The sequence below is a fragment of the Macrosteles quadrilineatus genome, unplaced genomic scaffold (genome assembly GCF_028750875.1).
Source record: "Macrosteles quadrilineatus isolate MER2022 unplaced genomic scaffold, UCM_ALF_1.0 Scaffold_1__1_contigs__length_201487025, whole genome shotgun sequence".
Taxonomy (NCBI): domain Eukaryota; kingdom Metazoa; phylum Arthropoda; class Insecta; order Hemiptera; family Cicadellidae; genus Macrosteles; species Macrosteles quadrilineatus.
The window spans coordinates 103276647-103289149 of NW_026542594.1; the positions used below are offsets into that span (position 1 = coordinate 103276647).

Here is a 12503-nt window from a genome sequence, read left to right on the forward strand (position 1 = left end):
TTCTTGTAGAGGATTGGTAGTAGGCTGCTACTATGACAGTAGTATGACAGTATATATATATATATATATATATGAATTTGAACGGTTGGTGTTTTTGGCCTCTAGGGACCTCAAAATAAAAAATTAAACCGGTCCCGGGTCTAGGTCTTACCATGCGTACTACGGTAATAGCTTATTCCCTATATGGGAAATTCGCTAAACATTCAGATAAGCAATTGGATTTTTTCAGAAATTTAGAGTGTGTCTGCCAAGATTTAGAGATATAAAATTCATGCTTTCACTTCATGATAACGTTTGCGTTACCACGCTAGACAAAGATGATGTTTCCGTGACCACAGGAGGCGATGATGATGTCTACATGACCGCAGTGTATGTTAAGGCTTTTGTCGCAACCACAGCTTCTTTAACCTCTCAGCCATAAGGATTTTTTCAATTCAATGTCATTGAGGCATTGAGTACATTTATTTACCATTTGAGTTTGTGGAAACATAACCCCCCAAGACAGATTGTGTTAGTACGGTTGTATCTTTAATACTTTACAATGAAATGGCGACCATACACAGTAACACAGTAGGTATTTTAAGCCAAGTATGAATGGAGATGAGTGTAGGATGAGTGGCGCGATTTGTAGTCTTGTATTTAATGATTCTAACAAATTTCCTATTGGTGAACAATATTCTCTTGGTTTTAGCTATACATAATATCAGCAATATTCATGACAAATTTGTTATTTTTAGGATTAAATAGATTTACTAGCAATGATATAATATATTTTACTTGGATGATTATAAAAAGGATAAAATATTTACTTGAAATTGTACCCACACTAAAACATTCTTCAATCTTGGTAAAAAATCAAGAGTTTAAAATATTTAAGACTACATACAGTAACCAACTCACTCAACTGAGATAAAGGAACAAGAAATTAATAGGCTCGGCCTTAAAATGTTTTCATATATTTTCCGTAACCAAAGCTGTTGCTCACCAAGTGTTACATTTATGTGTATTTTTCTACTTATCGAGTGAAGCTCTCAACATCTACAATATCCATTCAAAACCTAATTAATGACAGTTCCATTCATATTTTTGTCTTGTCTGCCCGATATTACAAATTACATACGGATATGAGTCAGTAAAATTAACGTTCAATCTCTCATTTGTTTTACAATTCAGTATGACTGAGAACTGATTGAACTTGACCTCGGGTAGGTTCATGGAAGGGAAGTGAGTCCCAAAATTGTCGATTACCGAGATCTTGAGTTTTCTTAGGTGAAACGTCCTTAGGAGAGGCTATATGAAGATAGTCAAGATAACCGTCAGTGCTAGCCTTCGGTGACACTGGGACCCAAACTGCATTCTTAAACTGGGGCTTGCTGAAATAAAAATAAATTTCATTTTATTAAATTTTAATAATTGTTAAAAATATCTTTCCTGTTCAATTTAACATTTGATTTTAATATTACAGTATCAACATTTTTATATCAATGAGCTCAGGCGGATTGTTTTGTAAAGTTAAAGTTTGATACAGTTTCACACTCCAGTGTGAAATTATGATAAGTACTATGACTATCAACTATAAATAATTAGTTATGTTAATCATTATACTTTAAAATATTATATAACGGTACATTTTCAAAATATAAGGGACAAAATGATGTACCATTACGTTTTGGCTCTAAATGAAGTACTGTATTTGCTGTGCTGTAGACCACTTTTGTATAATTTACTTTAATTTACAAATCTATGGTACCCTAACAGACAATTATTTAAATTGAGTACAAAAATTGAAAATTATTAAAACTTAGAATTGAGGACTCCATCAACAGAATCTATATCTATTACTTGAATACTGCATCGTTGAACAACAAAGTCGGAATAGATTGCGTCACATATAACTTTTAATATATTAACTTATAGTCTTATATACAGGGTGTTTGGTAGTCAGTGTCAAATATTTTAAGGCATTATTATGCACGCAAATTGCTATTAAAATACGCAATTTCGATAGCTATATCCCACTCCTTCCTTCAACAGCCATTTTTAGAAATTTCAAAATTTCATGACATTGCCTAATAAAATCTCACATTTCTCAACTTTTAACCTATATAATGATATTTCCAATGGCATTTTTAGAATCGTCATTAAATTTTCTATCAACACACGTATAATATAGTACAGCTAAACCCATTTAAAAGTTTTTAAATTTGACTTAAATAACAAATTTGGAAAAATCAATAAAAAGGGCGCTACAACTCGCTTAAGGAATTTTTTTATCAAGTCGTGTTAAAAACTGGCAAATAGTATAAAAAACATCTCCACATTTTAAGCTTTAAAATTATATGCACTATTTGACATGTAATGTTAGCGTAAGGGGAGAAATATTGTATTAAACATAAAATTAATAATTTTTTCATTAACTGCACACATTAATTACGAGAACGCATTTAGTGAAAGTTGTGTGCAAAAGGTATCTGTATAATTAATTATACCCCAAGTAAACTTGTAAAATTTAATACTGTAGTATAGTACAGCCCAAATTAGTTGTAGTGCTTTGAATGCCTCGTAAAAGTAGTGAAATTTATAAATACACACGTTAGTTGTGATTACGAAGATACTGATCATATGTAATTAAGATTATTTCTACCGAACAAATTTTCAAATACAAGGTAGGCCTAATATATTAGTTATTGGAAACATACAAAAATCATGGATAAGCTGCACCTTAAGAATCTTAAATACAGTACAGTTTAGGTATGACTGAAGCACGTTCTTGATCCATATACTGCACAGGTAAATTATTTTACAAACAATTTATTTAATGAGGCATTTATTTATTCGACAAACTTAATTGAAAAACCTATCTAGGTTTTTGCAACACACCCTACCTAAGTCTTGGATCACTTAGACTTTGGTCAAACTTAAATAAAAAGTATAAAATTTTAAAATAGCACTCCTCTGCATTACACTAATGAGGTAAGAGACTTAGTCATCTGGATTTTTGTGACGAGGCAGACCCTTTGCATGGACAGCCAGATTCCCTGATCTTATGCCTATCATTATCCATTGTTTGGGCATTCCTAATGGTGAAGTGTATACTACAGATGTACACAGTGAAGAAGACTTGAGAAAGCTGTATAATTGACAGTAGTTGTACAAAAGTTGAGAGGAACCCTTTCCTATAAGATTACAGTTGAAGCAATAAAGAAAAGCTAAAGAACACACAAAGTCAGGTAGTTTTAACCACATTATTTAAGACTCTTAAGGTGCGGCTTTTCCATGTTTCTGTTTGTATTCAATTATAAAAAAAAATATTACCTTGTATTTCAAAATTATTCTGTAAAATAACTTAAATTGCAAAAATAATGTTAATTATTTATTATTTTAATTACCTCTGACTTGTGCATTTATAAAATGCTCTATATTAACCTGGTATAAAATAATGCAAAGCCCTTTAACTATGTACTATGGTATTCAATATCTACTAAAATATTAGATTTTATAAGTTTACTTGGGGTAAACTTGATTATACAGATATCTTTTCCACACAACTTTCACTAAATGCGTTCTCGTAATTAATGAGTGCAGTTAATGAAAAAAGATTAATTTTATGTTTAATGCAATATCTCTCCTCTTAGGCTGACATAACATGTCACATATAAAGCTTAAAATGTGGAGATGTTTTTATACTATTTGACAGTTTTTAACACGACTTGGTAAAAACTTTTCTTAAGTGAGTTGTAGTGCCCTTTTTATTGATTTTTCAAAATTTGTTATTTAAGTCAAATTTAAAAACTTTTAAATGGGTTTAGCTGTACTATATTATACGTGTGTTGATAGAAAATTTAATGACGATTCTAAAAATGCCATTGAAAATATCATTATGTAGGTTAAAAGTTGAGAAATATGAGATTTTATTAGGCTATGTCAAGAATTTTGGAAAATTCTAAAAATGGCTGTTGCCGGAAGTAGGAGTGAAATATAACTATCAAAATTGCGTATTTTTATAGCAATTTGTGTGCATAATAATGCACCCTGTATATTAACTTATAGTCACATATATTAACTTTTTTTGTGGACAATTACTTCTCCAAAACATTGATTCACATATATGTTTTTGGTGTCATTGGAAAGAGCGTAATGTGAAGTTGTGCAGAAAACTTTCTTTTTAGGGAAATAAAAAGCTGTTGGGAAATTAAAAGTGAGAAGAAAAACATAAGTTAATTGTAAACAGTCAATCAGTTTGCTATAACCAAACATTTACTGACTTGGTTGAAATGAAATATTTACTTTTTTGAATTTGGGTTGGCGTAAATATTACAATGGAAAAAAGCGAGAGAGCCTGGATAATTTGATATACTAAAAAGAAAACTGAATTAACACTGTGCTGCATTTCTTAGTAATCATTGAAAGAGCCGATTTGCAAACTATGGAAACATAGGAAAGTCATAGAACGCCACCGAAGAAGAAATAGAAATAATTTTTTTTTTTTTTAATTTATAATCGTTATTATGGACAACCTATGAGTAAGGCTATTTGTAGAAAACACTAAAAAACAAGATCAGCTTTAGAAAAATGATAAGATATTTACAAGAAATATTGATTCTGTTATGTACATCTTGAGTATTTCCATAATATTTGAGTCAAATCTTTTAAAGTCATCAGAAATTATGACTTGTGTATTATTCCAGCTTCAAGAACAAATTATTATTATTATATTTGTAAATAGTGTTTGTGTTAAATAGCCTAATGTGACAAACTGTGCTCCTGACGATGCTACACATGTAGCGAAATGTACATCGAGCAAGATATATACTCATTTCAAGAATCTGGCAACCACAAGGTAAAAAATTATGACTGTTATTTGTTTTAAAATAACGCCTGTAATACTTAGCAATTGCTCAATGTATCAACAGTGCATTCCTATAAATATCCACAATTCGTGACCTCCTAGTAGCTGGATTACAGGACATCGCCACCGTCCCAGTAGTGTAGCAAAAAGTATTTTACCATCAGGACACTCAATCGTAACCACGCATGAAATACAGTTAAAAACAACTTTTGACTTTACAATAGCACACAAAGTGTAGACTCCAAGTCATTTTAGTAACCTAAGTAAATAATAGAAGAAAATATAAGTAGTAGCTACCTCTACCTGGACAAAAAAGGTGGTTTAATTGAAATTCAGTTTGTAAATTGAATGAAAACGCAAATAATAGTGTAAACAAAAAGTCACATTTAAAATGTTTATTTTGTGGCTCCCTCGTAATTTCATCCCATTTCACACGGATTTCTTTGGTAAAATCATGGTCTTGGATTTTCTACAGAAATTCACATAGTTAACCTAATCTCTTTTGTGACATATTCAAGAGTTTCCTCTAGTTATCTGTGACTGATCCACTTTTGTGTTCTTTCCTTTTATAAGATGACAGAAAATGAGTCCTCTGTATTTTATTTATTATCAAAGTCCTTGTGGGGTTCCGATTTGTGGAAAACTCCTCATTGGGCACAGTTGTGCTTGAGGCTTTTTGGTGGTTTGAAAAAACGTCTACAACTTTTAGTGCTTGGGCTATTGTTGACAAGATTGAAAAGAGATATAAAAATTACCAAACTGTATGCACTTAATTTTTTTGTAACTCAGTCTTCATTTTTATGCAAAATTTAAAATGTTATAAATTATTTGTTGTTAACAGAAGCAAAATGCACACATTTGTTCAAACAAGGCAACACTAAAAAAACAGGCCGTAATGCTCGTCAAGCATGACGTCACGATGGAAGACGGCAATGACATAATGTTTGCCGTTTGTGATCATCTGCTTGTTTTAATCTTTCCTTGGAAAATGAATAAATAAATACCTACGTCATTGCCGTCTTCTATCATGACGTCATGCTTGACGAGCATTACGGCCTGTTTTTTAGTGTGGCCTTGGTTCAAACCATCTATCAGCTGCAACTTAAAAAGTGGCGAGGGAACGCAGAAAAACTCATACTGCCTAAATTTTGTAAATGGACAACAATAAATATTCTTACCCAGTTTTGGCATAGTTAATCCACATATTGACCATTAAGTTGCTCATGTTCTTATCAGTATCAGTCTCTAAAGGATTCATGTAGTCCACTCCAAGCATGTATCCTGTGTCATCCCCATGACTAACTCCTGCAAAATATCTAGTTTAAGTCACCCACAACTCTGTTCCACATCTGATTTGAATAAACTTACATTAGTAATTAGGATTTGTTTTGTTAGCTTTATTGTAAGCTTATGTCATAAATACCATAGGTCTATAAAGTCTGCTTCGGTGAAGTTGGATGAAGCACAACAGTGTTTATCATAATGCTGTTGGCAACACATTACACCAAGCATGTATTATTGGAAATTGTGAATCAGACTATGCAATTATATGGTTTTGGACATTTGCTGCTACATCAGTAAATACAAATACCCAAGACGAGACTGTTAATAAGACTTTTTCAAATTCGTAATGTTAGCTACCAGCAGGTAGCAGTAATAAATTGTGGAATAGTCTCATTAGGCAAGTAAACAATGCTCCTTAGAATGGATACACATTTAAGTAAAGTTTGATCAATATAACAGATAATAGCAAACATTTGAAATCCAAAAGTTTATTTGTTAATAATTTTGGAGCTTTTACAATGTATTATGGAGCCATGCAATAAAACTACACAATAGAAAGTTAGACTAATAACCATGAAAAGACTGGATCTATCGTAAAGAAATAACTAACATTTCCACAGCCGGCTGTATGACAAGTGTAACAGAGCTCACAATGTCAGTTCATAACCAACTCTATTAGGAAGATGATATCGTGATTGCTGGTTGTACTAACCAAAGTTTTCAGTTGAGCCCCAAGACATCATCTCAGAGTATGAATGTTTGCCTCTGTAGGTGAAGTGGTAGAAATAGACAGGAGCCTTGCCCACTTCAGCCTGTAATCTAGCAGCTCTCTCTACATCCACCACAAACAAGCGGTCACTTGCTAGCTATGAAGTTAAACTTGAATAAGTGTTAATACACATAATAGTGCTGCATGAATATGAATGTTTGCTTCCTTAGCTGAAGTGGTAGTAGAAGTATACATAATCTTTACCCACGTCTGTCTAGTCTAGCAGCTTTCTCTACATATATCTCAAATAAGATTAAGGCCCCTGTCTATCACAGCCTGTAGTCGAAACAGTCCGCTCCAGAACAACTTACAAAACATGGGTCCTGATGTTACAAAACCAAATCCAGCTGTTTTACCCAAGCTCTATTGCTGCCTCATGTGATTTTTTTTTTTTTAGATTGGAAAACACATACCTGGTAGAGCTTCTTAAGGGAAAATGTTAACTAAGTGCCTTAATTTCTGAGTTGTAGCATAGACAATAGAGCAAATATAGACTATCAAAGAAAGGTTTTGTGATCTGCCGCTAGAGCGTTATCGGTATTCGATTCGCTGCCGTCGTCGACTACTCGGCAGTACTTGCCAGCTGTTACCAGCACTACCACTCTTGCAAACGAAATGCTTACTATATAGCAATCCAGAAAAAATCATGAAATTTCCCGACTTTGATATTAAAATACCGGTAAAGAATAAATTCCAACTTTTCAAGACCATTTTGAAATTCAATACTAATACAGTAGACCCCCTCTTAACCGACCTCGTATTAACCGATAATCGGATTATCCGCCTTCGATCGTAAAATAATACAGTCTGTTTTAACCGACCTTGCTTTGAGAGCAGCTCGGTTTAACCGCCGCTTTCTAGGAATCTCGGCATTTCCGCTCCCACGCTGGGCGATGAGAACTGAACCATACGCTTATCTCCACAGGATATGACTAACAATAAGTTATTTTGTGTTGATCACAAAAAATATAGCATAGCCTATTGTCAGTTTGTCATCATCGTTCGTAGCTCGGTTCGTAGCTCGAGCACATCTGATCAGATATGTTATCTGTGCGGCAAATTTATAACATCATAAAGTGCATTACGATTTTCAGAACTGATTATCTTATCGCTGGAGTAAACAAACAACGCAACTTGTAGGGAGGGCAGGGAAGGAGTGTTAACAACTCCCAGGACAAGATAGTTTTTGTGCCTCGAACCTCCAGTGAGTGGCCATAAATAAACGTCCTGTTTTGTAACAAAATGGTCGCTTGTATCTTTAATGACGACAAAAGGTTCTGTACTGTATTACGATGCATTTAGAAAGCATTAATTAATACACTACAGTAGTAAAGTTATTAAAATATGAATTTTATTGACTCTTGCCTAGTATTATAATATATTCACTGAAAGTAGGCCTATTTGACTTAACCGTGTTTTGTGTTTATTTGTGACATTTCTATCAATATGAAAAAGGAGATAAGAGTAGTTTATTTTATAAATAATGCAAGTATGACTTCATAATAATGATTATATAATTCTAAATGAATAGCACTTCATTATGTTATGATTTTAGGGATTGCCCGTTTTATCCGACCTTTTGAATTATCCGACCTAGGTCCGGTCCCATTAGGGTCGGTTAAGAGGGGGTCTACTGTACCTGACTTTCCCGTTTTCCCTGACTACCAGACACCCTGGTTAATTAGATTTTGACCTTGCAAATATAAAACAAAACCTTCCAATAAACCACTTCTTAAAATTATGGATTAATAAAGCAAAACTTTGAATCATTGTAATGAAACCACAAAAATAGAATAAATTTATGTTTAAAAAGTATACAATTAAAGATGGCATTTAAATTAATTGATTTCTTAATATTAAATAAGTCAGTAAACTCCTATTCCGGGGAATTCTTCCAAAGTTGGCAACACTACTCCCAACTACCAAGTTGTTATGGAAACGGTCGCTAGCGCTTGACGCTGCAGCGGTGTGCGCCATAACTATACATTACCCTAAGCGGTCGGCGCCAGAATTTATGCTAACCGCAGTACAGCTAACAGTCTATGTTTAATTCTTTTTGTCTATGGTTTTAGCCCCATGATCATGTGATAGGTCTGGATAGAAGACGCACTTGTTCACATTGGAGCAAGCCAGTTCAATAATATCCACTCTTTGTGGAAACTTCACACTTACTGCTTGTTGTTGGATCTGAGGTTAAGAAATTGTTTCTGATATTGATCAGCGAGAATGTGTTGGTTCTCCATCATCTAATACTAATAGATACCAGGGTGGTTTTTTAAAGTAAGGCCGGTTAGTGCCTATATCTTCCTAGTTCGTGTGCACACTGCAACCAGGCTCCTCTTACCTGCTTACCTGCATAATTTTTTTACAAGACGGCGCAATTTGCAGCTCTGTAGCTGAAATGTAGATCTTGCTGTATATTGTGCTGTGTATCAAGAACATTTTTAAAACTAATGAATCTACCAACGCATGCAGTATAAGATAAGATATGTTTCTTTTACTGCAAGAAACATATTCAATGCTGACATTCATCGCCGGATGCCGTAAGTTAACGGCCCTAATGCAGTGGCCGAGGGTTAAGTGCACAAATGGATTAGGAGTACAAAAAACACACTCCATACTCACCATCCTTACACTCCATAACCCATATCTGCTCTTTAAGCTCACTCATTGCATTAACCCTTCCTGGACGGGCGAAATCGTGATAAGAACAGGAAAAAATGATGGGAAAAAATAAAATTAATTTTCTTTATTTGTGTTTTGTTATACAAGTATACATAAAATAAACACAATAGAACACTTCATACTGTCAAAATAATTTTTTTACTCGTTTTTAAATATGCGGATATATCCGCTACCCGTCCGCGGATGAGTAGAAAAGCAGCGGATATATCCGCCACCCGTCTTTGAAGATATGACCATGACAACGTTAGGCAATAAATAAAGAACAATATGTAAACAATAAATAAAGACAGTGTAGTGTTGAGCGCGAAACGATGAGGGAGGAGCGTAGGAGAGGTGGGTGGTGCGAGGGGGTGAGGAGCAGGAGAGGGTAGGCGCATGAGAGAGGGGGGAGTGCGGAAGAGAGCGCAGCCATGGGGAGAGCAGGAAAGTGGCGCCTTGGTACCGCGAAACATCTGGTTACTGCTCAAGCACCTGCCAGTCTGTCTGAAGAAAAGGCGGATATATCCACTCCCCGTCCGGAACATCAAAAACCATAAGCGGATATATCCGTCACCCGTCCTTTATCACCAAAGACTTAGGCGGATATATCTGTCACCCGTCCGGGAAGGGTTAAGGCAATAATTTTCAGTCATCAGACAATAAATAGCAGCATTAGATATGTTTTTTGTGGTCAAAAACGTATTACTGGCCGACGAGACATTTGAAAATTCCAAAAATTGTCTAAACACACAGCGAAGCTCACACGCACACGTCACTCAGCTACGGTAGGTACAGATCCGCAAATGGTGCTATTCTGTTCATTAATGATGACAGTAAGCGGTGAGCTGTCTCGTTGTGGCATACATGCTAACTATGGAGGAGCTATACACAAAAACAGCCACAACTTCTTTAAAAACGCCTCTCTTATAGTTTGTAATGATATGGTTTCTGCAACTGAAGTATAGGGCAGACAAGATAATCCTGTGTTCTGCAATCATTGTCTCTTCAAATCAGATTTCAGTAGAATATATGACTCAGTACTAGGATTCAGGGAAGTGGAACAGTCATTAAAGTGTGATACTTGTTGCTCTCATTACCCTAATAAACATGCTAAAATCACAATATATTTTTACCTGTATAAAAGGAGCAGTAGTTGCTCTGGAAATGGGTTGTCCTTTCATGTAAAACTCTTTAATCCTCTGGCTTGTTTCATCTTTAAGTTCTGATGCAACAGTGTAGTTGTAGTCAAGAAGAGCTGGAGCAATCTTCAGCCAATCTCGCTCTATCTCATCCAAAAGTGTTGCATTTGCCACAAAATCTGCAAAGTAGCAGTTTTAAATTATTGTTGTTTTGCACAATTGTTGTTTTTTTACTATATTTATGAAAGGAAATAAAAATAAAAAACGTGAGTATCGTATTAATGTGACATAGATTTTAAAAATGGTATTATTACTTATCAGTTCATGTAGAGCGGTGCATTGAAATAAAATAGCTAATAAAATTAACAACAAAGAAATTCTTTGAAAAATTAAGTGGTGCTTTCATATTTTGGATTTTGGAACCATAATTTTATTACTCACTTGATACAGGGTAGAGCCCTTCCTCAGACGTAACACTGGCGAGCCATGGCAGAGCTTGAACTTTCCCCTCCCTCAATATGTCCCAGGGATGTTGTGTTAAGAAGGGTGATTCTCCTGCCTTCTCAACCACCGGCCCAAACGGGGTGTACGGATTGAAGTGCCATGGCTGCAAAGTGACAATTCTGTTACATATTTCAAATTCTTGATAGCTATAGCAACGATTTACGGCTAGGACAATAGGACATATATTATGCGTACATAAATTATTTTAGCGAATTTCCCTATAGGGAAGTAGTAATTACGGTAGGTGTAGATCTGGGATCTCGGATGAATTTTGGGCATTTTCAATCCCGGGATTCTCATGCTCAATCCCGGGATTTTTGGGATCAGCTAATTTACAAGTATAATGATATTTATTCAATAACTAACTATTATAACAGTATATTTACTTAGACATTACAGCTTAATTAAGTTATAAATCAAATAATCACTATTTACAGATTTATAATATGAAGTTTTTTTTTTTATATTTAGTATGCCCTGTTTTATAATCAGTTAGTACCACTGTAACTGTAACTGTTAAATAGAGAGTAGACGAATCTTGTGTTCTACGAGGTGGATGAGTTTATTTTTATTGTTATTAATTAATAGTTTACTAGTGGAACCCCGTCGAAATCGACGGTTAATCTTGAGGTTTTATGTAAATTCAGCTAACTGCGATGGATAGAGTGAAGTCATTAAAATCTTAGTTAAATGAAGGGAGGATAAGCATTAATAAGTATGACGATCGTGTTCCCTAAAAAACGTGATTGATGAATTCGTTTAACACAATATTTCCTACCTTTTTGTCGGCTTTAGGTTGCCCTAAGGGTTTTTTAGGAGTCTTATAATTGTTTGTTCATGAGTTTGTTTCATACCAAAGCCACTTTTACTATATGGGAGAATGAGTTCATATAATTAGTCTATCATGTTACGGAAAGAGTCAATTTTATTACTAACCACTAGTTTCATTTGCTTTAGGAAAATCATTCAGATTGTATCCTGATTTATAAGTAATCTTCATCTTTGGTCATAAAAATACAGAATTCTATCAGCATATTAAATCAGTTTTTTGTTTGATAAAAATATCGGATTCTCTAGAAAGCAGTAAGATTCTTGCTTCGATCTCAGCAATTTTAATTCCTTCTCTTGCCACATCGACCCATGTATTTAATCATCCTGTTCTTACTTGATAATTCATTAACTTGTGGGGTAGTTTTGCCTTGGCCATATAGATCACATAAAGCTGTGCATGTATTTCGTGGATTGGAATTAACCATAATTGTAGGAAATTTTATCACAAATCTTGAACATTTGC

At 34.3% G+C, this 12503-nt stretch overlaps 1 protein-coding gene across 1 annotated transcript in view; it reads right to left on the reverse strand.

Moving 5' to 3' along the window:
* Nucleotides 1-940: 940 nt before the first annotated feature.
* The window catches only part of LOC129002080 (venom carboxylesterase-6-like), a 37861-nt gene continuing 26298 nt past the window's right edge, over nucleotides 941-12503 (reverse strand). The window contains exons 6-10 of the mRNA XM_054429650.1: nucleotides 11147-11312; nucleotides 10700-10884; nucleotides 6846-6999; nucleotides 6028-6154; nucleotides 941-1373 (exon numbers count right to left, since the gene is read on the reverse strand). Of these exons, the coding sequence (XP_054285625.1) occupies nucleotides 1163-1373; nucleotides 6028-6154; nucleotides 6846-6999; nucleotides 10700-10884; nucleotides 11147-11312 (843 nt within the window). The 3' untranslated portion in view covers nucleotides 941-1162. The remainder of the gene's footprint in view (nucleotides 1374-6027; nucleotides 6155-6845; nucleotides 7000-10699; nucleotides 10885-11146; nucleotides 11313-12503) is intronic.